This window comes from Staurois parvus, unplaced genomic scaffold (assembly GCF_062004578.1).
Source record: "Staurois parvus isolate SC_StPar_1 unplaced genomic scaffold, SC_StPar_1.0 ptg001443l, whole genome shotgun sequence".
In the NCBI taxonomy this organism is placed as follows: Eukaryota; Metazoa; Chordata; class Amphibia; order Anura; family Ranidae; genus Staurois; species Staurois parvus.
The window spans coordinates 83078-110528 of NW_028319239.1; the positions used below are offsets into that span (position 1 = coordinate 83078).

The window sequence follows — 27451 nt, forward strand, 5'->3', positions numbered from 1 at the left end:
GGAAGAGCTACTATAGAGGAAGGTTTACTATAGAGGAAGGGCTACTACAGAGGAAGAGCTACTATAGAGGAAGAGTTACTATAGAGGAAGGTTTACTATAGAGGAAGGGTTACTATAGAGGAAGGGTTACTACAGAGGAAGAGCTACTATAGAGGAAGAGTTACTATAGAGGAAGAGTTACTATAGAGGAAGAACTACTATAGAGGAAGAGCTACTATAGAGGAAGAGTTACTATAGAGGAACAGTTACTATAGAGGAAGAGCTACTCTACCAACATGTGAAATTTGAACAACCTATGTAAGTTAATACAAAAGGTATGCCCACTCTTGCATTACTTTCCGTACAGCCAGGGCCAGGACAAGGGGCGGGCAGGAGGGGCAGCCTGCCGTGGGCACTGTGGCACCATGAGGAGATTGCAGCGAGGGGATTTGTGTTGAGAGGGGAAATTTTGGGAGTGGCAGGGGGTAAGAATTGTTCGAGGAGGGGAAATTTGGGGAGATGTGCTAGGAGCGGTGATTTCGGAGGATTTGTGTTGGGAGGGGGGCAAAGGAATTGTGCTAGGAGGGGGATTTGGAGTGATTTGAGCTAGAAAAGGTAACATGGGGGGAAGGGGATTTGTGCTAGGAGGGAACTTTTTTTTGGGGGGTTGTGCTAATAGGGATGATTGGGGGGTATTGTACAAGGAGAAATTTATGGGGGGATTGAGGGAGGGGAATGTGTGACCGGAGGAGCGATTTGGAGTTGGGGGGAGGTTGTGCTTTCAGGGAAAACTTGAGGGGCAATGAATCTGTGCTAGGAGGGGGACTTTTTTTTGGGGGGGAAGGATTTGAGATGGAAACATATGGGGAAAGAAAGCATTTGAGCTATGGGGGGGCAAAGATTTGTTCTGGCAGGAGGGGGAATTTATGCTTAGGGGGTACATATGCAAACTAGTGCTTGATATCTTTTTGGGGGGGAGGGGACACATAATACTCATAACATCTTGGAGTGGGGTGGGGGTTCAAGTTGACATGTTTGCCGTGGGCTCTAGCTGACCTTGTCCCGGCACTGGGTACAACCCTTGAGGTTTACTAGGGAATGTTTATTGCATTGTGCTCAGTGTGTTCAACTAGAAAACAATGAGGGTTTGTACTTCACCAGTTGTGACATCAATGGTCCGATCTTTGTGTGGTTGTCTTGCAGTGGTGTTTTGGTGGTGACTGTGTGCCTGTCGGTCATCGTCCTGCGGCGGTGGATGGGTCTTGGGGTTCCTGGAGCTCCTGGTCTTCATGTACTCGCACCTGTGGAGCTGGGATTCAGAACGCAGAGCGGCACTGCAGCAACCCAACGTACGTGACCTCCTTCAGGGTCTAGGCTTGGAATTAGTATTCAGTTCCCAGCTATTATTATTTTCTTGTGCTTTTACTAATAAATATTAGCAAGATACCGTATATCGATTATTTGAACTGTACAGTGGTCATCAGTGGATGTTCATGGGCTGAATTGTTCCTTTTATTTTTCCTTCGAAATCCTAGAGGTGAGATCACTGGTGTGACCAGTTCTGCTGGCCCTTGCCAATGTTGGTTATGTGTTAGAGAAGACACTGGTAGCTTGTGATGAGGCAGAACACTGTTTTACTTGTGTGGCTTAAGTTGCAAACATACAACACATTTCAGTAATCTGTAACGGCAGACATCTTGTTTTAGAAGAGAGGAAGAGAAGAGAGAGAGAGAACCAACAAGTTTTACACATATGCACAACTAGTAACCTTAGTGTACTGTGCCATCTACTGGTCAAGTGATATTAACACACAATACTATATAGTACATGCTGTTGTATCTCCAACAGCCAATGAGTCTTGTTTCCTCTGAGGTCTCATGTGGAGACTAAGGTGGCCAAAGTAGGCCAGAATCCAGCGCTAGTAAAAGAATATGTACCAATAGTAGTGCTAAAGTGGGCATGACTTTTTTATTAACTTACAGAGGTTGTTTAAATTTCACATATTGGTAGAGTAACTCTTCCTCTATAGTCCTGGTGCCCAACCTGCAGCCCGAGGGCCACATGTGGCCTTTTGGTATGCAATTTGCAGCTCACAGACCTCAGCAGCAGGGGCGGACTGACAACTCATGGGGCCCCCGGGAAATAGGAAATCATGGGGTCCCTGTGTACTTGCCCACACTCAAACCACACCCAAAAAAGCCTATGAAAGGTACCAGGGGCATCTCATGGGGTCCCCTACTGACCCCGGGGCCCTCGGGCAGTGCCCGAGTGGCTAAATGGTCAGTCCGCCCCTGCTCAGCAGTGTGTATTGGGAACATTGATTAGGGGAATAGCATTCCCCTTGATCAACTGTGGGTGTAGGATTATAACTTTTTTTTTTTCTATGGTTGAACTGGATGGACTTTTGTCTTTTTTCAGCCAGACTAACTATGTAACATATCTGAAGCAGAAAATGTATCCTGTCCTCACTCTCTGACCCACATTTCCTCTGTTAGGTGGTTTGAGTGTGGGCAAGGACACAGGGGCCCCATGATTTCCTATTGCCCGGGGGCCGAATGAGTTGTCAGTCTGCCCCTGCTGCTGAGGTCTGTGGGCTGCACATTGCATACCAAAAGGCCACATGTGGCCCTCGGGCTGCAGGTTGGGCACCAGGACTATAGAGGAACAGTTACTCTACCAATATGTGAAATTTAAACAACCTCTGTAAGTTAATAAAAAAAGTCATGCCCACTTTAGCACTACTATTGGTACATATTCTTCTACTAGCGCTGGATTCTGGCCTACTTTGGCCACCTTAGTCTCCACATGAGACCTCAGAGGAAACAAGACTCATTGGTAGGGGCCAGCAGAACTGGTCACACCAGTGATCCCACCTCTAGGATTTCCAAGAAAACATAAAGGAACAATCCAGCCCATGTCTTTTTTCAGCCAGACTAACTATGTAACTATGTAACATATCCGAAGCAGAAAATGTATCCTGTCATCACTCTCTGACCCACATTTCCTCTGTCAGGTCTGCAGTCTCTGACAGTCCTCTCAAGTCTTACTTATATTGAACATTATGTGATGTCAGAGACCGCATTTGAGCCCTCCTTTAGCTCAAGTTGACAGCCACTGATCTGTAGTAACTCTTCTTCTTCTTTTTTCATTGCAGGTAAATAATGTATTTTATTATTATTATAATACAGGATTTATATAGAGCCAACAGTTTACACGGCGTAAGGGCAGACGGTACAATTACAATACAATTTAATACAGGAGTGATCAGAGGGTTCTACTTGTTAGAGCTGAGTAATGACTATGGGCAGGGGCATATTTACCACAAGGCAAACAAGGCACTTGCCTAGGGCGGCATTTTTCAGGGGGGCAGCACCTCCCCCCAGAAGAAGAGATGAAAAAAGGGACACACGAGCCATGGTAATCAGGTGGGATCCAAGAGGGGCTGCGGGCTGCTTGATGGGGTATGTAGAGCCTGACTCTCGTTCCCGGGGATGTCCGGAGCCTTGGAGATGAGTGTGTTTCTTTTTATCACCGGGGGGCGGGGTAGTGGAAGGCTCTCCCGGGTGGAGGGCAGGGTTGTTGTTGGTCAATGTCAGGCTCTCTCCGTGGGAGGGGGAAGGGGGGGTGGTGTTGGTCAGTGTCTATGGGGCAGACGATTTTTGTGTTGCCTAGGGCAGTACAAAACCTAAATACACTACTGATTATGGGGGATGGGCTGATGGAGAAAATACATGTACAGCTGTTACGGGGGGGCAGGATAGGCCTCTCTGAAGACGTGAGGTTTTAGGGATTGTCTGAAAGTGGACAGAGTAGGAGATAGTCAGACACATATGGGAACGGAGTTCCAGAGGATGGGAGCGGCTCTGGAGAAGTCCTGGAGGCGAGCATGGGAGGAGGTGACAAGGGAGCTAGAGAGTAGGAGGTCTCGGGAGGAACAAAGAGAACAATTTTGTTTGTATTTTGAGATCAGGTTAGTGATGTAGCTGGAGGAGTTGTGGATGGCTTTGTAAGTTTTTGTTAGTATCTTGAATTTAATTCGTTGAGTAAGCGGAAGCCATTGGAGGGATTGGCAGAGGGGTGGAGGACACTGAGTGGAGGCCAGTGGAGGGATTGGCAGAGAGGGGTGGAGGACACTGAGTGGAGGCCAGTGGAGGAATTGGCAGAGAGGGGTGGAGGACACTGAGTGGAGGTCAGTGGAGGGATTGGCAGAGAGGGGTGGACGACACTGAGGGGAGGTAAGTGAAGGGATTGGCAGAGAGGGATGGAGGACACTGAGTGGAGGCCAGTGGAGGGATTAACAGAGAGGGGTGGAGGACACTGAGTGGAGGTCAGTGGAGGGATGGAGGACATTGAATGGAGGCCAATGGAGGGATTGGTAGAGAGAGGTGGAGGACACTGAATGGAGGCCAGAGGAGGGATTGGCAGAGAGGGGTGGAGGACACTGAATGGAGGCCAGTGGAGGGATTGGCAGAGAGGGGTGGAGGACACTGAATGGAGGCCAGTGGAGGGATTGGCAGAGAGGGGTGGAGGACACTGAATGGAGGCCAATGGAGGGATTGGTAGAGAGGGGTGAAGGACACTGAGCGGAGGCCAGTGAAGGGATTGCCAGAGAGGGGTGGAGGACACTGAGTGAAGGTCAGTGGAGGGATTGGCAGAGAGGGGTGGAGGACACTGAGTGAAGGTCAGTGGAGGGGTTGATAGCGAGGGATGGAAGACACTGAATAGAGGCCATTGTAGAGATTGGCAGACAAGGCTGGAGCACATTGAATGGAGGCCAATGAAAGGATTGGTAGAGAGGGGTGGAGGACACTGAGTGGAGGTCAGTGGAGGGATTAGTAGAGAGGGGTGGAGGACACTGAAATAGTTGGGAATAGTTACTATAGACAGAGGAAGGGTTACTATGGAAGAAGAGTTACTCTACCAACCTGTGACATTTGAACAACCTATGTATGCATTTCTTTTGGTACATCCTCACATCTACCATAAACCAAAGGTATCAGGAAATGTTGCTTGTAATTGACGTCACAAAGGTTAGTAGTAACATGTAGTAAGTAGTACGTTTCGGGGCCAATATCAAATAGTGACCTAGTCAGGGTCTAAGGTGATACCTGACTGCTAAGGCTCTATGGCCTCAAGTATCAAACCCATCAGGATTGGTGTCAAATTCCTCCAGCTTTAACAAACATCAGTAGATGCAGGAGATGCCTTCTTGTCGGTTGAGAGCCCAAGCAACTGTGACATACACCATTCATAGCATACCTTGAATGTACCTGTTTTGATAAACAGTTAAATTGATGGGTTTGTTTTTGCTTTAAAATGGCTGTAATCCTTACATAGACCCAGTGCACTGACTGGCCTCAGGTGATACACAGAGATGAAACAAATCCTTCTACGTAGGTTGTACCCGTTTATCTGCAGTATTCTCTTCTCTACAGCTTTTCAAAGTGCAGAATTTTTTAGAAAGCAGGGGGTGGGGAGCTGAAGTTACTCTCTGAATAGCTCATTGAGAGCTGATTGGAGGGAAGGAACACCCCCCCCCCCACCTTCACACACCACACTTGAAGGGAGCAGAGGCTGTCACTTGTGTGCTGAAGCTCTGTTCTCCTGTCACCAATTTACCCCTTGGTGTCAGGAAACCCTGTCGAGCCTGACTTAAACAGATAACGGAGAGAACAGGCAGCAGACAGAAATGACACTTAGTGCTCTGGACTGAGACAAGTACACACTATAGAGGGATGTGCTTTGTTCATATTTCTTGTCTGATTTTACAGTTTATAAGCACTTTAATTTTTTTTATTAGTATGTTGTACTACTGGGGCTGTTATATAAAAATGAAGGAAAAGAAAAGCAGAGGAGTTATCCATAGAGTATCCGCCAGTAAGATGCCAAATATATGTCTCCCTGCAGAATGGAAAAAAACAAGAAGCTGTTTTTTTTAATAACTGGACAACACATTTATTGAGTTGTTATTTGGTATTTGATGCTTATGTCAGCATATGGCTCTTCAGAAAAATCCCCTTCCTTCAGCTTTGTCCTGATTGCCAAGTCTGTCTGCATCCAGCCATTGGTGCCAACTATGTGTAACTCAAGAGCGCTCCGCTCCGCACACGCCTCTCAGCTGCACCGTATTTTTATTTTGGAATGCCGTCGGCTGAAAACTGGAAGCTCCTTCAGTAGCTTTCATTTTTTTTCTTTTTTTAATTCATCAGTCAAGGACTCAGTCCAAGCAAAAAGTTCTGGCAGATGCTGTAGAGGGTTAAAGTTAAAGGGTAACTCCACTTTTGTGGGAAAAAAATAGCAAATAAAAAATAAATAAATAAATAATAATAATAATAATAAAGCGTTTACAATTGCGACTCAAGTCATATTATAATTGAATGTCATTAAAAATGTAGAAATATATAGAAAACCAAAAAAAATAAATAAAAAAATAAAGCGTTTACAATTGCGACTTAAGTCATATTATATTTGAATGTCATTAAAAATGTAGAAATATATAGAAAACCAAAAAAAATAAAAAATAATAATAATAAAGCGTTTACAATTGCAACTCAAGTCATATTATATTTGAATGTCATTAAAAATGTAGAAATATATAGAAAACCATAATAATAATAATAATAAAGCGTTTACAATTGCGACTCAAGTCATATTATAATTGAATGTCATTAAAAATGTAGAAATATATAGAAAACCAAAAAAAAAAAATAATAATAAAGCATTTACAATTGCGACTCAAGTCATATTATAATTCAATGTCATTTAAAATGTAGAAATATATAGAAAACCAAAAAAAAAAATAATAATAAAGCGTTTACAATTGCGACTCAAGTCATATTATATTTGAATGTCATTAAAAATGTAGAAATATATAGAAAACCAAAAAAATAAAAAATAATAATAATAAAGCGTTTACAATTGCAACTCAAGTCATATTATAATTGAATGTCATTTAAAATGTAAAAATATATAGAAAACCAAAAAAAATAAAAAATAATAATAATAAAGCGTTTACAATTGCGACTCAAGTCATATTATATTTGAATGTCATTAAAAATGTAGAAATATATAGAAAACCAGGAAAAAAAAATAATAATAATACAGCGTTTACAATTGTGACTCAAGTCATATTATATTTGAATGTCATTAAAAATGTAGAAATATATAGAAAACCAAAAAAATAAAAAATAATAATAATAAAGCATTTACAATTGCGACTCAAGTCATATTATATTTGAATGTCATTAAAAATGTAGAAATATATAGAAAACCATAATAATAATAATAATAATAATAATAAAGCATTTACAATTGCGTATCAAGTCATATTATATTTGAATGTCATTAAAAATGTAGAAATATATAGAAAACCAAAAAAAAAAATAAAGCATTTACAATTGCGACTCAAGTCATATTATAATTCAATGTCATTTAAAATGTAGAAATATATAGAAAACCAAAAAAAAAAATAATAATAAAGCGTTTACAATTGCGACTCAAGTCATATTATATTTGAATGTCATTAAAAATGTAGAAATATATAGAAAACCAAAAAAAATAAAAAATAATAATAATAAAGCGTTTACAATTGCAACTCAAGTCATATTATAATTGAATGTCATTTAAAATGTAAAAATATATAGAAAACCAAAAAAAATAAAAAATAATAATAATAAAGCGTTTACAATTGCGACTCAAGTCATATTATATTTGAATGTCATTAAAAATGTAGAAATATATAGAAAACCAAAAAAATAAAAAATAATAATAATAAAGCATTTACAATTGCGACTCAAGTCATATTATATTTGAATGTCATTAAAAATGTAGAAATATATAGAAAACCAGAAAAAAAAAATAATAATAATAATACAGCGTTTACAATTGTGACTCAAGTCATATTATATTTGAATGTCATTAAAAATGTAGAAATATATAGAAAACCAAAAAAAATAAAAAATAATAATAATAAAGCATTTACAATTGTGACTCAAGTCATATTATATTTGAATGTCATTAAAAATGTAGAAATATATAGAAAACCAGAAAAAAAAAATAGTAATAATACAGCGTTTACAATTGTGACTCAAGTCATATTATATTTGAATGTCATTAAAAATGTAGAAATATATAGAAAACCAAAAAAAAATAAAAAATAATAATAATAAAGCGTTTACAATTGCGACTCAAGTCATATATTTGAATGTCATTAAAAATGTAGAAACATATAGAAAACCAGAAAAAAAAAAAAAAAAATAATAATAATAATAATAAAGCATTTACAATTGCGACTTAAGTCATATTATATTTGAATGTCATTAAAAATGTAGAAATATATAGAAAACCAGAAAAAAATAATAATAAAACGTTTACAATTGCGACTCAAGTCATATTATATTTGAATGTCATTCAAAATGTAGAAACATATAGAAAACCAATGCGCTGCCACAAGTGTAACCTAAATTAAAAAGATAAAAAAAATCAATAAATACAGAATAATGAATAATAAATAAATAAATGAATAAATAAAAATTAAATGAATTAAATGATTAAAAATTACCTTTCCTTTTCACTCTGCAGCGCTGTCATTTTCTGTATATTGCAATGCAATATTGCTGCCTGGAGGTGTTCTGTATACACAGTGTGTATAGAACACCTCCCTGAAAATGTCATTTCCTGCTTGTGTGATTGGCTGACTGATTTTCCCAGAAGTCTGCACTAAGATGCAAGTGAGATTTTTGGCATCCCCTGCAACAAAAATGTCATTTTTAGGTAAAATACTTCCTATGAGAAATCACGTATAAAGGGATGCAGACCTCAGTTGGTAAAATAATCCTTATGAGAAATCACGTCTAAGGCTAGGGTCACACCTCTGCAGGTTGCGTTTGACCCTTTTGTGCATTGTGTTTTGCGTTGCGGTTTGAGTTTTGATCATATCCCCCTTATGTATTATACATGGAGATCATATCCCCCCTTATGTATTATACATGGAGATCATATCCCCCCTTATGTATTATACATGGAGATCATATCCCCCCTTATGTATTATACATGGTGATCATATCCCCCCCTTATGTATTATACATGGAGATAATACCCCCCCTTATGTATTATACATGGAGATCATATCTCCCCTTATGTATTATACATGGAGATCATATCCCCCCTTATGTATTATACATGGAGATCATATCCCCCCCTTATGTATTATACATGGAGATCATATCCCCCCTTATGTATTATACATGGAGATCATATCCCCCCTTATGTATTATACATGGTGATCATATCCCCCCTTATGTATTATACATGGAGATCATATCCCCCCTTATGTATTATACATGGAGATCATATCCCCCCTTATGTATTATACATGGAGATCATATCCCCCCTTATGTATTATACATGGAGATCATATCCCCCTTATGTATTATACATGGTGATCATATCCCCCCTTATGTATTATACATGGAGATCATATCCCCCCTTATGTATTATACATGGAGATCATATCCCTCCTTATGTATTATACATGGAGATCATATCCCCCCCCCTTATATATTATACATGGAGATCATATCCCCCTTATGTATTATACATGGTGATCATATCCCCCTTATGTATTATACATGGAGATCATATCCCCCCTTATGTATTATACATGGAGATCATATCCCCCCTTATGTATTATACATGGAGATCATATCCCCCCCTTATGTATTATACATGGACATCGTATCCCCCCTTATGTATTATACATGGAGATCGTATCCCCCCTTATGTATTATACATGGAGATCATATCCCCCCTTATGTATTATACATGGAGATCATATCCCCCCTTATGTATTATACATGGAGATCATATTCCCCCCTTATGTATTATACATGGAGATCATATCCCCCCTTTATGTATTATACATGGAGATCATATCCCCCTTATGTATTATACATGGAGATCATATCCCCCCTTTATGTATTATACATGGAGATCATATCCCCCCTTATGTATTATACATGGAGATCATATCCCCCTTATGTATTATACATGGTGATCATATCCCCCCTTATGTATTATACATGGAGATCATATCCCCCCTTATGTATTATACATGGAGATCATATCCCCCCTTATGTATTATACATGGTGATCATATCCCCTCTTATGTATTATACATGGAGATCCTATCCCCCCTTATGTATTATACATGGAGGTCATATCCCCCCGTATGTATTATACATGGAGATCATATCCCCCTTATGTAGTATACATGGAGATCATATCCCCCCTTATGTATTATACATGGTGATCATATCCCCCCTTATGTATTATACATGGAGATCATATCCCCCCCTTATGTATTATACATGGTGATCATATCCCCCTTATGTATTATACATGGAGATCATATCTCCCCCCTTATGTATTATACATGGTGATCATATCCCCCCTTATGTGTTATACATGGTGATCATATCCCCCCTTATGTATTATACATGGTGATCATATCCCCCCTTATGTGTTATACATGGTGTTCATATCCCCCTTATGTATTATACATGGAGATCATATCCCCCCTTATGTGTTATACATGGAGATCATATCCCCCCTTATGTATTATACATGGAGATCATATCCCCCCCTTATGTATTATACATGGAGATCATATCCCCCTTATGTATTATACATGGAGATCATATCCCCCCTTATGTATTATACATGGAGATCATATCTCCCCCCTTATGTATTATACATGGAGATCATATCCCCCCTTATGTATTATACATGGTGATCATATCCCCCCTTATGTGTTATACATGGAGATCATATCCCCCCTTATGTATTATACATGGAGATCATATCCCCCCTTATGTATTATACATGGTGATCATATCCCCCTTATGTATTATAGATGGAGATCATATCCCCCCCTTATGTATTATACATGGTGATCATATCCCCCCTTATGTATTATACATGGAGATCATATCCCCCCTTATGTATTATACATGGAGATCATATCCCCCCTTATGTATTATACATGGAGATCATATCCCCCCTTATGTATTATACATGGAGATCATATCCCCCCTTATGTATTATACATGGAGATCATATCCCCCCCCTTATGTATTATACATGGAGATCATATCCCCCCCTTATGTATTATACATGGAGATCATATCCCCCTTATGTATTATACATGGAGATCATATCCCCCCCTTATGTATTATACATGGAGATCATATCCCCCCCTTATGTATTATACATTGTTATTATTATTATTATACAGTATTTATAAAGCGCCAATAGTTCGCTCAGCGCTGTACATTACAAAGGGGGACAGAACATGTGACAGAACAATAACAATACAATGTGATACACGAGGGGATCGAGGGCCCTGCTCTTTGGAGCTTACAATCTAGGAGGGAGGGGATGGTGGTACAGGAGGAGATAGCTGTGGGGGATGGAGTGGTAGGAAGAGTGGAGGAGGTCGGCAATTAGCAGGGGGTGGGGTAGGCTTCCCTGAAGAGGTGGGTTTTCAGGGTGCGCCTAAAGGAGAGGAGAGTAGGTGATAATCTAATGGTTTGGGGCAGGGAGTTCCAGAGGATGGGTGACACCCTGGAGAAGTCCTGAAGGCGGGCATGGGAGGAGGAGACCAGGGAACTAGAGAGAAGGAGGTCTTGTGAGGAGCGGAGTGTGCGTGTTGGGTGGTACTTGGATATTAGGTCAGTGATATAGTTCGGGGCAGTATGGTGGACGGCTTTGTACGTTAATGTTAGGATTTTGAATTTGATCCGTTGAGCAATCGGAAGCCAGTGGAGGGATTGGCAGAGGGGGGTGGAGCCAGTGGAGGGATTGGCAGAGGGGGGTGGCGGACACTGAGTGGAGGCCAGTGGAGGGATTGGCAGAGGGGGGTGGCGGAGATGGAGCGGTTGGAAAGGTGAATGAGTCTGGCAGCCGTATTCAGGATGGACTGAAGTGGGGATAGCCAGCGGCGAGGCAGGCCAGTGAGGAGGGAGTTGCAGTAGTCGAGTCGTGATATGATGAGGGAGTGGGTGAGCTGTTTAGTGGTTTCTGGGGTTAGGAACGTGCGGATTTTGGCGATGTTGTGGAGGTGGAGTCTGCATGTTGCGGAGGTGGAGTCTGCATGAGTTTGTTAAAGATTGGACTTGGAGCTGGAAGGATAGGTTGGGGTCCAGAATGACACCAAGTACTCTGGCCTGCTGGGCGGGTTTGATGGTGGCGTTGTTGGATGTGATGGAGAAGTCAATGGGGTGTGGGGTCCAGGCTGGGGGGAAGACAAGAAACCCGGTTTTGGAGAGGTTCAGTTTAAGGAAGTGGAGCGACATCCAGTCTGACATGTCACTCAGTAGGTGTGTGATTCGGGCGGAGACCGAGGGGGTGAGGTGGGGGGTTGAGAGATAGATTTGCGTGTCGTCGGCATAGAGGTGGTAGTTGAAGCCATGAGAGTGTATGAGTTGGCCAAGGGAGGAGGTGTAGATGGAGAAGAGAAGGGGCCCGAGGACGGAGCCTTGAGGGACCCCAACAGAGAGGGGGAGTGAGGGGGAGGTGGTAGCGTTATAGGTAACGCTGAAAGAGCGTTGTGATAGGTAGGATGAGAGCCAGGAGAGAGCAGAATCTCTGAGGCCGGGGCCCTATGGATCCAGGCAAAGCACCTCTTAATCTAAAACCTGAAGGTCTCATGATATACCAGTGCCAGGGGCGGACTGACAACTCATGGGGCCCCCGGGCAATAGGGGATCATGGGGCCCCCGTGTCCTTGCCCACACTCAAACCACACCCAAAAAAGCCTATGAAAGGTACCAGGGACATCTCATGGGGCCCCCTACTGACCACGGGCCCTCGGGCAGTGCCCGAGTTCCCCAATGGTCAGTCCGCCCCTGACCAGTGCTCATGATACCTTCATCCCAATGGACCCAAGCGAAGCTCTTCTTAACCTAAAACATGAAGGTCTCATGATACCTTCATCCCTTTGGACCCCAGCAATGCTGCTCTTAATCAAAAACCTAAAGGTCGAATAAAATATCAATCTGTCCTCACGGAGGTCACTGGGCTCCCGAGAGCGACCCATTCTTTAGATTGTAAGCTTCACGAGCCGGGCCCTCATATTCCTTCTGTACTGAAATGTATTGTAATTGTATTGTCTCCCGTTATATTGTAAAGCGCTGCGCAAACTGTTGGCGCCATAAATCCTGTATAATAATAATAATTATTTCACCAATGTTTTTAGAAGCAGTCTGCATGCCTAGGTGATGATTTTATACACCTGTGGCCCCTGAGGTGATAGGAACACCTGGATCCAATGATTTGGAGGGCTGGTCCAATTCTTTTGGCAACATAGTGTATCTTTAATATCAGAAAAGTTTGTATGAATGTCTTTCTTGTCATCGTACAAAACGAATCATGCAGTATCAACATACTTAACAGTCTAATGCAGGCCATAGACGGTTCGTGTATCGGCTGATTTTTCGTCCGAAAGAATCATTGGCCGATTTTCGCACTGATAGTGTGGCAATAGCATCGGCCGATTTTCACGTTTCCTCCTCATTTCGTTTATCGGTCATGCTGGAAAATTCGTGAAGAACAGTCGATTTTCGCAATCATTGGTGGCAACATCGGTTTACAGAACGATGTTTCGTTTTTCGGACGAAAAATCGGCCGATAAACGAACCGTCTATGGCCTGCATAAGGCTGCATTGAGTGTTTTGTAGCTTGAGGCTCGAAGCTCCAAAAACTCTCAAACTTAAAAAAACAATTGTTTTCAATGGTTCCTGTCTGCGGGATCAGGTGTGAACAGGCACCATAGAGAACAATTGATTTTTTAAATTTGAGCTTTTTTGGAGCTTTGAGCTTCAAGCTACAAAACGCTCAAGTGTTAATGCAGCCTCAGAGAAGACACAAGAAGCAGAAATTTATTAAAGAAAAAAACCCAAAAAACTCCCCTTTACTAAGGCATTTCATGACCCGCGGTGCTTTTAAACGGTCACAGAACACACTGTTTATTTCTTATGCCCTTATCAACTACTGGAAAAGAAGCCTTATCTGTATTATAATATTACGTACTATAACAAATCATGCATACAAGTAAATAGTTGAACCCTTCGGCAAGATGGTGACCCTTTTCAAGTGCGTCTGTTCTTTGCATAGTGCTTGATTTTCCATCCGCGGTGAGCACAGGGGTGCTTTTCACATAAAGGAAAACAATCTATCACTTGGAAGGCTTTCTTAGAGATCCGGGGGATTGTTACATACCAAATATTTGCAAGGATGCCAGAGGAATAGTTTTGGCGCTCTTAGATCAAGAGGAAAGAGTGCAAATACTGGTGTGTATAAATTTCACAGAGCGTAATAATTATTCAAGCATGGGACGGAGAAATGGGGGAGCATTCATGTCGAGTCATGCTAGAAATATACACTATATATCTAAACCACACAGTTGCTTCTAAAGTCAAGCAAGAAGTTTACGAATGTAGCAAGAATAGCATAGCCGTTTATGTAAAAAAAAACCTCAACCCTACTGAGCCCAGAGCCCTGACCTCAACCCTACTGAGCCCAGAGCCCTGACCTCAACCCTACTGAGCCCAGAGCCCTGACCTCAACCCTACTGAACCCAGAGCCCTGACCTCAACCCTACTGAACCCAGAGCCCCGACCTCAACCCTACTGAACCCAGAGCCCTGAACTCAACCCTACTGAACCCAGAGCCCCGACCTCAACCCTACTGAACCCAGAGCCCCGACCTCAACCCTACTGAACCCAGAGCCCCGACCTCAACCCTACTGAACCCAGAGCCCCGACCTCAACCCTACTGAGCCCAGAGCCCTGACCTCAACCCTACTGAACCCAGAGCCCTGAACTCAACCCTACTGAGCCCAGAGCCCTGAACTCAACCCTACTGAGCCCAGAGCCCTGACTTCAACCCTACTGAACCGAGAGCCCTGAACTCAACCCTACTGAGCAGAGAGCCCCAAACTCAACCCTACTGAGCCCAGAGCCCCGAACTCAACCCTACTGAGCACAGAGCCCTGACCTCAACCCTACTGAGCACAGAGCCCTGACCTCAACCCTACTGAGCACAGAGCCCTGACCTCAACCCTACTGAGCACAGAGCCCTGACCTCAACCCTACTGAGCCCAGAGCCCCGACCTCAACTCTACTGAACCCAGAGCCCTGACCTCAACCCTACTGAGCACAGAGCCCCAAACTCAACCCTACTGAGCACAGAGCCCCAAACTCAACCCTACTGAGCACAGAGCCCTGACCTCAACCCTACTGAGCACAGAGGCCCGAACTCAACCCTACTGAACCCAGAGCCCTGACCTCAACCGTACTGAACCCAGAGCCCTGACCTCAACCCTACTGAGCACAGAGCCCTGACCTCAACTCTACTGAGCCCAGAGCCCCAACCTCAACCCTACTGAACCCAGAGCACTGACCTCAACCCTACTGAGCACAGAGCCCCAAACTCAACCTTACTGAGCAAAGAGCCCTGACCTCAACCCTGCTGAGCACAGAGCCCTGACCTCAACCCTACTGAGCACAGAGCCCTGACCTCAACCCTACTGAGCACAGAGCCCCGAACTCATCCCTACTGAACCCAGAGCCCTGACCTCAACCCTACTGAGCACAGAGCCCCAAACTCAACCCTACTGAGCACAGAGCCCTGACCTCAACCCTACTGAGCACAGAGCCCTGACCTCAACCCTACTGAGCACAGAGCCCCTACCTCAACTCTACTGAGCCCAGAGCCCCGACCTCAACCCTACTGAACCCAGAGCCCTGACCTCAACCCTACTGAGCACAGAGCCCCAAACTCAACCCTACTGAGCACAGAGCCCTGACCTCAACCCTACTGAGCACAGAGCCCTGACCTCAACCCTACTGAGCACAGAGCCCCGAACTCAACCCTACTGAACCCAGAGCCCTGACCTCAACCCTACTGAGCACAGAGCCCCAAACTCAACCCTACTGAGCATGGAACCCTGACCTCAACGCTACTGAGCACAGAGCCCACACCTCAGCCCTACTGCGCACAGCGCCCCGCCCCTACCTCAAACCTACTGAGCACAGAGCCCCGACCTCAGCCCTACTGAGCACAGAACCCTGACTTTAACCCTACTGAACACAGAGCCCTGACCTTAATTCTACTGACACAGAACCCCAACCTCAAGCCTACTAAGTACAGAGCCCGGACTGCAGCCCTACTTGGAAAGCTTTCTTAGAGATCCGGTGGATTGTTACATACCAAATATTTGCAAGGATGCCAGAGGAATAGTTTTGGCGCTCTTAGATCAAGAGGAAAGAGTGCAAATACTGGTGTGTATAAATTTCACAGAGCGTAATAATTATTCAAGCATGGGACGGAGAAATGGGGGAGCATTCATGTCGAGTCATGCTAGAAATATACACTATATATCTAAACCACACAGTTGCTTCTAAAGTCAAGCAAGAAGTTTACGAATGTAGCAAGAATAGCATAGCCGTTTATGTAAAAAAAAACCTCAACCCTACTGAGCCCAGAGCCCTGACCTCAACCCTACTGAGCCCAGAGCCCTGACCTCAACCCTACTGAGCCCAGAGCCCTGACCTCAACCCTACTGAGCCCAGAGCCCAGAGCCCTGACCTCAACCCTACTGAACCCAGAGCCCTGACCTCAACCCTACTGAACCCAGAGCCCTGAACTCAACCCTACTGAACCCAGAGCCCCGACCTCAACCCTACTGAACCCAGAGCCCTGAACTCAACCCTACTGAACCCAGAGCCCTGAACTCAACCCTACTGAACCCAGAGCCCCGACCTCAACCCTACTGAACCCAGAGCCCCGACCTCAACCCTACTGAACCCAGAGCCCCGACCTCAACCCTACTGAACCCAGAGCCCCGACCTCAACCCTACTGAACCCAGAGCCCCGACCTCAACCCTACTGAGCCCAGAGCCCTGACCTCAACCCTACTGAACCCAGAGCCCTGAACTCAACCCTACTGAGCCCAGAGCCCTGAACTCAACCCTACTGAGCCCAGAGCCCTGACCTCAACCCTACTGAGCCCAGAGCCCTGACCTCAACCCTACTGAGCAGAGAGCCCCAAACTCAACCCTACTGAGCAGAGAGCCCCAAACTCAACCCTACTGAGCACAGAGCCCTGACCTCAACCCTACTGAGCACAGAGCCCTGACCTCAACCCTACTGAGCACAGAGCCCTGACCTCAACCCTACTGAGCACAGAGCCCTGACCTCAACCCTACTGAGCCCAGAGCCCCGACCTCAACTCTACTGAACCCAGAGCCCTGACCTCAACCCTACTGAGCACAGAGCCCCAAACTCAACCCTACTGAGCACAGAGCCCCAAACTCAACCCTACTGAGCACAGAGCCCTGACCTCAACCCTACTGAGAACAGAGCCCCGAACTCAACCCTACTGAACCCAGAGCCCCGACCTCAACCGTACTGAACCCAGAGCCCTGACCTCAACCCTACTGAGCACAGAGCCCTGACCTCAACTCTACTGAGCCCAGAGCCCCAACCTCAACCCTACTGAACCCAGAGCCCTGACCTCAACCCTACTGAGCACAGAGCCCCAAACTCAACCTTACTGAGCACAGAGCCCTGACCTCAACCCTGCTGAGCACAGAGCCCTGACCTCAACCCTACCTAGCACAGAGCCCCGAACTCATCCCTACTGAACCCAGAGCCCTGACCTCAACCCTACTGAGCACAGAGCCCCAAACTCAACCCTACTGAGCACAGAGCCCTGACCTCAACCCTACTGAGCACAGAGCCCTGACCTCAACCCTACTGAGCACAGAGCACAGAGCCCTGACCTCAACCCTACTGAGCACAGAGCCCCGACCTCAACCCTACTGAACCCAGAGCCCTGACCTCAACCCTACTGAGCACAGAGCCCCAAACTCAACCCTACTGAGCACAGAGCCCTGACCTCAACCCTACTGAACCCAGAGCCCTGACCTCAACCCTACTGAGCACAGAGCCCCAAACTCAACCCTACTGAGCATGGAACCCTGACCTCAACGCTACTGAGCACAGAGCCCACACCTCAGCCCTACTGCGCACAGCGCCCCGCCCCTACCTCAAACCTACTGAGCACAGAGCCCCGACCTCAGCCCTACTGAGCACAGAACCCTGACTTTAACCCTACTGAACACAGAGCCCTGACCTTAATTCTACTGACACAGAACCCCAACCTCAAGCCTACTAAGTACAGAGCCCGGACTGCAGCCCTACTTTTATTATAATTGATTATAATTAATTATAATTAAATTGGCTCTGTATTTTCTGTTTGTGAACTGCACTGTCCAATAGACAGTGCAGTAAAAGTACGCTTGGGGACGCGCAAGAGCACTTTTAAACAAAAAATTCCATTTTAAAGCGTCATCCCACATTTAGACAATTGTGCTCTTCCCACCTTGTAGCAGCAGTCAATGGGAGACTCTTTTCTGTTCAAGCATGACTGTGCCCCTATGTACAAAGTCGGCACCATAAAGACATGGTTTGACCAGTTTGGTGTGGAGGAAGCTGAGTGTCCTACACAAAGCCTCAACCTCAACTTTACTGAGCGCAAAGCCCGAACTCAACCCTAATGAACACAGAGCCCCTACCTCAACCCTACCAAATACAGAGCCCCAACCTCAACCCTAGTGAGCACAGAGCCCTGACCTCAACCCTACAGAGTACAGAGCCCCAACCTCAACCCTACTGAACACAGATCCCTGACCTAAACCCTACTGAACACAGAGCCCTGACCTAAACCCTACTGAGCACAGAGCCTGAACTCAACCCTAACGAACAAGAGCCCCTACCTTGACCCTACCAAACACAGAGCCCCAACCTCAACCCTAGTGAGCACAGAGCCCTGACCTCAACCCTACTGAGTACAGAGCCCCAACCTCAACCCTACTGAACACAGAGCCCTGACCTCAACCCTACTGAGCACATAGCCCTGATGTCAACCCTACTGAGCACAGAGCCCTGACCTCAACCTTACTGAGCACATAGCTCTGACCTCAACCCTACTGAGCACAGAGCCCCGACCTCAACCCTACTGAACACAGAGCCCTGACCTCAACCCTAGTGAGCACAGAGCCCTGACTTCAACCCTACTGAACACAGAGCCCTGACCTCAACCCTACTGAGCGCATAGCCCTGACCTCAACCCTACTGAGCACAGAGCCCCGACCTCAACCCTATTGAACACAGAGCCCGGACCTCAACCAGAGTGAGCACAGAGCCCTGACTTCAACCCTACTGAACACAGAGCCCTGACTTCAACCCTACTGAACACAGAGCCCTGACTTCAACCCTACTGAACACAGAGCTCTGACCTCAACCAGAGTGAGCACAGAGCCCTGACTTCAACCCTACTGAACACAGAGCCCTGACCTCAACCCTAGTGAGCACAGAGCCCTGACTTCAACCCTACTGAACACAAAGCCCTGACCTCAACTCTACTGAGCACAGAGCCCTGACCTCAACCCTACTGAGCACATAGCCCTGACCTCAACCCTACTGAACACAGAGCCCTGACCTCAACCCTACTGAGCACATAGCCCTAACCTCAACCCTAATGAGCACAGAGCACTGACTTCAACCCTACTGAACACAAAGCCCTGACCTCAACTCTACTGAGCACAGAGCCCTGACCTCAACCCTACTGAGCACATAGCCCTGACCTCAACCCTACTGAACACAGAGCCCTGACCTCAACCCTACTGAACACAGAGCCCTGACCTCAACCCTACTGAGCACATAGCCCTAACCTCAACCCTAATGAGCACAGAGCCCCGACCTCAGCCCTACTAAGCTCAAAGCCCTGACTTCAACCCTACTGAACACAGAGCCCTGACCTCAACCCTACTGAGCATAGAGCCCTGACTTTAACCCTACTGAGCACATAGCCCTGACCTCAACCCTACTGAACACAGAGCCCTGACCTCAACCCTACTGAACACAGAGCCCTGACCTCAACCCTACTGAGCACATAGCCCTAACCTCAACCCTAATGAGCACAGAGCCCCGACCTCAACCCTACTGAGCTCAAAGCCATGACTTCAACCCTACTGAACACAGAGCCCTGACCTCAACCCTACTGAAAACAGTACTTTGACCTCAGCCCTACCGAACACAGAGCTCTGACCTCAATCCTACTGAGCATAGAGCCCTGACCTTAACCCTACTGAGCACAGAGCCCCAACCTCAACCCTACTAAGTACAGAGCCCTGACTTCAACCCTACTGTGCACAGAGCCCTGCCCCTACCTCAAACCTACTGAGCACAGAGCCCTAACTTTAACCCTAATGAACACAGAGCTCCTACCTCAACCCTAATGAGCACAGAGCTCTGACCTCAACCCTACTGAGCCCAGAGCCCCGACCTCAACCCTACTGAACCCAAAGCCCCAACCTCAACCCTACTGAACCCAGAGCCCCAACCGCAACCCTACTGAGCACAGAGCCCCAAACTCAACCCTACTGAGCACAGAGCCCTGATCTCAACCCTTTTGAGCATAGAGCCCTGACCTCAACCCTACTCGGCACAGAGCCCTGACCTTAACCCCACTGAGCACAGTGCCCCAACCCAACCCTACTGATGACAAAGCCCTGACCTTAACCCTATTGAGCACAGAGCCCTGACCTCAACCCTACTGAGCACAGAGTCCTGACCTCAACCCTACTAAACACAGAGCCTTCACCTCAACCCTACTGAGCACAGAGCCCCTAATTCAACCCTTCTGAAGACAGAGCCTCGACTTCAATCCTACTGAGCACAGTGCCCCAATCTCAACCCTTCTGAACACCTTTGATATGAATTAGAGCATCGATTTGTGAGTTATTTCTTCTCATCTACCATCAATACCAGACATCACTAATATTCTTTTAGCTGAATGGGCACAAATTTCCATAGACATACATTGTTTAAATCCTTCATAGATAAGCAGAGCTGCAAGTGGTAGGAAGCTCTTTGTAACCATGGGGACATAAAATGCACATGTGATTATTTATACAGGTCTGGGATGATTGTGTATAGGTCATACAAATACAGACAATGAGTAGACCATTACGACGTTTTCAGGTTTAGCTGCTATGCAGATACCTCTACTGGTTACAATGGCCGGTACTGGTGGATTGGCTGACATAAAGGAAGTCACAGTACCTTTTTTGTGACAATTTATGAGAATTTGCAGGTGTAGGAAATGGATGAAATAACCCAAATTACCATAATGACTAGCCCTAAAGCTGTGTAAGATAGTAAAGAAGAAAAACAGATGTTGGAAAAACATCCACTGGATGTACTGTTTAATTCTAACAACAGATGCTCAACTGTAATAGATTTTCAGCACCTCTTTTATGCACAGTCATTAACAGGGAATGTCTTCCTCAGCTGGTAGTGACATCTATATAATTACATACTCTAAGAGAGAACTGAATTTAAATATTACACATCCAGCATGGAATCATGAAAGACAGAAGTTGTCAAACAAATCTGATTTCTTTTTATGAGGAGGTGAGCAAAACCTTGGACAGAGGGGTGGGGGTGGACGTGGTATACTTGGACAGAGGGGTGGAGGTGGACGTGGTATACTTGCACAGAGGGATGGCGGTGGACTTGGTATACTTGGACAGAGGGGTGGAGGTGGACGTGGTATACTTGCACAGAGGGATGGCGGTGGACTTGGTATATTTGGACAGAGGGGCGGCGGTGGACGTGGTATACTTGGACAGAGTGGAGGCTGTGGATGTGGTATACTTGGACAGAGGGGTGGAGGTGGACGTGGTATACTTGCACAGAGGGATGGCGGTGGACATGGTATACTTGGACAGAGGGGTGGCTGTGGACGCGGTATACTTGGACAGAGGGGTGGCTGTGGACGTGGTATACTTGGACAGAGGGGTGGCGGTGGTATGCTTGGACAGAGGGGTGGCTGTGGACGTGGTATACTTGGACAGAGGGGTGGCTGTGGACGTGGTATACTTGGACAGAGGGGTGGCGGTGGACGTGGTATACTTGGACAGAGGGGTGGCTGTGGACATGGTATACTTGGACAGAGGGGTGGCTGTGGACATGGTATACTTGGACAGAGGGGTGGAGGTGGTATACTTGCACATAGGGGTGGCGGTGGACGTGGTATACTTGGATTTTGCAAAAGCATCTGACACAGTTCCCCACACACGGCTAATGTGTAAGATAAAGTCTACAGGCTTGGAAAAATCTGAATGTAAATGGATAGAAAACTGGCTAAAAGATCGTATTCAAAGAGTAGTGGTCAACAGGGGCCGACTGACCATTTGGAAACTCGGGCACTGCCCGAGGGCCCGGGGTCAGTAGGGGGCCCCATGAGATGCCCCCGGTACCTTTTTCATAGGCTTTTTTGAGTTTGGGCAAGTACACAGGGGCCCCATGATCTCCTATTGCCCGGGGGCTCCATGAGTTGTCAGTCCGCCCCTGGTGGTCAATCACAGCTAGCAACACAATTGTACACAATGAATGGCATTTGAATTCAAAGACAAAGGTGGAAGTGATAAAGAACGATTCTGTAATTCTTGAGATGACAATGTTTTACCTTCACTTGGTCTATCACTCAAATCTAAACTATCCATACGATCGTCATCCTGCAAGCCAACTTCCCTTTAAGACATAACTCACCAGTCACTAACAAAGACACCTAATAGGCAAATTCATTTGAAAGATGAAGTCATATAGTGATTTTTTCAAGAGCATGGCAGGAGGTATCAGTGCTTGTGGAACCACACAGATCACTTTTTTGTAATCCAGTCACCATGGTGTCATGAAGTCTGGGACAGATGGTAGCTGTTCAAGTTACATTGCTGAAGGTGTGAAATGTCAAGATGTCAAAATGGCATTCATTTTATGTGGGTGACAGGTGACGTCAAAATCCTCCGTTTTAAAATATGTACCCCGGCGACATGACAAAAATTCACACCTTTGATAATAACTTGGAGAACCTTCAGAAACATATCCAGTGAAGTTACTTTTGTAGGAGTATTGTCCATAGATCAGTGTTTTAAAAACAAAAAAACCAATGCTTTAAAAACTCATTGGTGGTGGCACTTAAGCTGGCCAAATACCAGTAGAGTTTTGTTCAGACGTTTGTGTGGAAATGCTAAAAATCATTCATCAGAGCATTTAATCTTGCCATCGTTGAGTCAAAACATTTCATTTCAAAGCCCGTAAACCTAAACTTCGGAAAATGTGCTGGCATATTATGAGTTAAGTCCAACAAGGTGCATGCCACCTCATGGACTTATCTCCTCGTTTTACATCTAACAGTTTCATGGAACTCTGGGAACACAGACATCAGTAAGCTCTCAGTTCCCTGACCAGAGAGATGCTGCCTTCTCACATACAGCATTTCTGCCCACCCCTCCCCTCTGCTGACCATTCACAGGAGCCTTTGTGTTTTGTGAAGGAGTTCACATAACAAAAAGCTCTCTGTGATTGGGCGGGAGAAGGGGCAGGCAGAGTGGCTGCATGTGATTCTGCAGCTGCTGGCGCTGGGACCAGAAGGTCTAAAATCAGAGTACTCTTGAAAGTAACTGGCAGTCCATAAAAAAAATTTAAATTGTAAATTAAAGAGAGAAGTCCACAAGGTGGCATGCACCTTGTTGAACTTAACCCCTAGTAATCCAGAACATTTTCCTTAAGTGGCTGATTTCCTGGAGTTCAGACTTAAAATTTCCTATAGACCTGCTACTTGAGGGGAAGCCCAAAAATATTAAAAAGGTTTATTTTGTGCTTAGAACATTACAAAATGTATGATTTTTTTTCCAAATGAAAAAACATAGAATTTTGTTCATTTTTTCTATAAAGCTTCCTTCAATTTTCTTGTCACGATGGTTGAAATTGAAAATTGGTTCAAAATGAGCATCAATTTGTCCCCACCAATAACTAGAAAGATGAATGAACTTTCCAAAAATTTAGAACAAAATTGGTGTATGGCCAGCTTCCTTGGCCTACTCAAAATTAAATTTACCCAAAGTCCTTTCTACTGGAGAGTCTGATCTGAATACGTTTGTTCCAGGGAGCATTGTTGTAGCAGCCCTCTAGTTGGCCATGGAGAACTAGGTAGGTTTTTCATTTTGAGGCTGGATAGCAGCCTGATATGAGTCAGCCTGGTATTTGATAGCTAGTTTACTCTGGTTAAGGGCTGAGGGCTCTGCAGGTCAGTTCCCTGATACCTCCCCCTGCTCTAGAAGCTTGAAAAGTTTCTGGAGGGCAGTGGGTGGGGGGTGAGGAGGGGCTGCTCTGCATACTCAAGGAACTCCAGGAGGCTTGGCATGGGGTCAGATCAGCCCTTAAGTATGAGAGAGCCTGACCAGGAAGTGATGTGAGAAGGTTGAAGTGTGGGGTCTGTGAGGGGGCCCAGGGAGGAGCCCACCTGCAGGCAGGATTTTGGAAGAAGGATCTCTCGGCCTCAACTGTCCCCTGAGGGAGGACAGCCTAGGAAGCAAGGAAGGAGCCAGCCCTGCAAAAGGCCTCAGGACAGCCACCAACCAACCCAACTAGCTTACAGGAGAGAACTAACTGAGTAATCATGCAACCCCCTGGGCCAGACAAGGGAAGAGGGCAGTGAGGTGGGAACCCAGCTAGTTCCTCAACCAGGACTGCTTTATTAAGTGGCAGCTTCTGGGTCTCTTTGCCCAGGGATTCCCTCAGGCAGCTGGATGAAGAGGATGTACACCTTGCTAGTGCTAAGAAAATCTCCCCCACACCATGACACGACCACCACCAGCCTGAACCGTTGATACAAGGCAGGATGTATCCACCACACCATGACACCACCACCACCAGCCTGAACCGATAATACAAGGCAGGATGAATCCACCACACCATGACACCACCACAAGCCTGAACCGTTGATACAAGGCAGGATGAATCCACCACACCATGACACCACCACCACCAGCCTGAACCGTTGATACAAGGCAGGATGGATCCCCCACACCATGACACCACCACAAGCCTGAACCGTTGATACAAGGCAGGATGAATCCACCACACCATGACACCACCACCACCAGCCTGAACCGTTGATACAAGGCAGGATGGATCCCCCACACCATGACACCACCACCACAAGCCTGAACCATTGATACAAGGCAGGATGAATCCACCACACCATGACACCACCAGCCTGAACCGTTGATACAAGGCAGGATGGATCCACCACACCATGACACCACCAGCCTGAACCGTTGATACAAGGCAGGATGGATCCATGATACCATGACACCACCACCACCAGCCTGAACCGTTGATACAAGGCAGGATGAATCCACCACACCATGACACCACCACCACAAGCCTGAACTGTTGATACAAGGCAGGATGAATCCACCACACCATGACACCACCACCACCAGCCTGAACCGTTGATACAAGGCAGGATGGATCCCCCACACCATGACACCACCACCACAAGCCTGAACCATTGATACAAGGCAGGATGAATCCACCACACCATGACACCACCAGCCTCAACCGTTGATACAAGGCAGGATGGATCCCCCACACCATGACACCGCCACCACCAGCCTGAACCACTGATACAAGGCAGGATGAATCCACCACACCATGACACCACCACCACCAGCCTGAACCGTTGATACAAGGCAGGATGGATCCATGACACCATGACACCACCACCACCAGCCTGAACCATTGATACAAGGCAGGATGGATCCATGCTTTCTTGTTGTTCACGTCAAATTCTGACCCTATAAGCTGAATGTTGCAGCTGAAATCCAGACTCATCAGACCAGGCAACGTTTTTCCAATCTTCTATTGTCCAATTTTGGTGAGCCTGTGCGAATTGTAGCCTCCTTTTCCTGTTCTTAGCTGACAGGAGTGACACCCGGTGTGGTCTTCTGCTGCTGTAGGCCATCTGCTTCAAGGTTGTACGTGTTGTGCGTTCAGAGATGGTATTCTGCATACCTTGAGTTACTATTGCCTTTCTATCATCTGAAACCAGCCTACCCATTCTCCTCTGACCCCTGACATCAACAAGGCATTTTCATCCACACAACTGCATATTTTCTCTATTTCGGACCATTCTCTGTAAACCCTAGAGATGGTTGTGCGTGAAAATCCCAGTAGATCAGCAGTTTTTGAAGTACTCAGACCAACAACCACCTTAAATCCCATTTCTTCCCCAACCTGATGCTTGGTTTGAACTTCACCAAGTCATCTTCACCACGTCTACATGCCTAAATGCATTGAGTTGCTGCCGTGTGATTGGCTGATTATCAATTTGTGTTACCAAGCAATTGAACAGATGTACCTAATAAAGTGGCCGGTGAGTGTATAGTCTGTCTTCTTGCTATTATAAGTCATTTGAGGGTAAAAGAAACGTATATAACTAACATTCTATACATAGAGGCAAGTTCTCCCAGAGGAAGTGGTTTTTCGAGTTATCAGGTCTTTCTCAGATTGCCGGAATTAAACATCTCTGGACTCAATGGTCAGAAATGTAATTTAATGTCTTTATTGGATGTATGGTCTAGATCACTCGGAACATCTGCACACAATTAGGAAGAGGTGGAACAGCGATGGAACGTTTACGTTCCCACCCTCCTCGGCCGTTCCCAGGATATTAAATGAAAATAAAGCGTTGATGTGACTCACTGACATGCATTCATTAGCAGTTCCTCTTCTTGGTATTAGTCCCTGATAAGGTTCTGTTTATTTATTCTCACAATGCCTAACAAATGAAAACCGGACGCTTACGTTTGAAGTATGCGTAGAATAATTACTTGTCAGCGCTGCTTGTCTGGTTTAAAACTGTTTCCAGTTTGTGAAAGGTCACTGAACACAACAATGATATTCCAGGTATTTCAGAGGACCTGAAGGACCCAATGGGTTCTTGGATACTTTTGGGGCTCTAGGTTGAGGAGCTCCCTACTTCCAGTTGTGCCTCATGTCACATACCATCTCATTTATCATGAACAGTTATTTACAATATTACAGGAAGAGTGAAACCCAAGGTTGGATGTGTAGCTTAGGGCAACAAGTTTGTCAGGGGCAACACGAAGCCACCCAGACATGATATAATAAACGGGCCCCTATGCCTAGAACGGCAGTCTCCAAACTGCGGCTCGAGGGCCAGATGTGACTCTTTGCTTACCTTTATCTGGCCCTTGGGACACTATTTCTCCCACCGACACCAATGTTGTGGCTCTATTCCTCCCACTGACACCAAAGTTGAGGCACTATTCGTCCCACTGACACCAATGATAGGGCACTATTCCTCCCACTGACACCAACAATGGAGCACTATTCCTCCCACTGATACCAATGATGGAGCACTATTCCTCCCACTGACACCAATGATGGGGCACTATTCCTCCCACTGACACCAATGATGGGGCACTATTCCTCCCACTGACACCAAAGTTGAGGCACTATTTCTCCCACTGAC

General features: G+C 45.6%; 1 protein-coding gene across 1 annotated transcript in view; it reads left to right on the forward strand.

The window, feature by feature from the left end:
- Nucleotides 1–27451, forward strand: part of ADAMTS7 (ADAM metallopeptidase with thrombospondin type 1 motif 7) — a gene marked incomplete at its 5' end in the record, with an annotated part of 164896 nt that overhangs the window by 55122 nt on the left and 82323 nt on the right. Inside the window, one exon of the mRNA XM_089662222.1 lies at nt 1183–1328. Coding sequence (XP_089518348.1) covers nt 1183–1328 — 146 coding nt within the window. The remainder of the gene's footprint in view (nt 1–1182; nt 1329–27451) is intronic.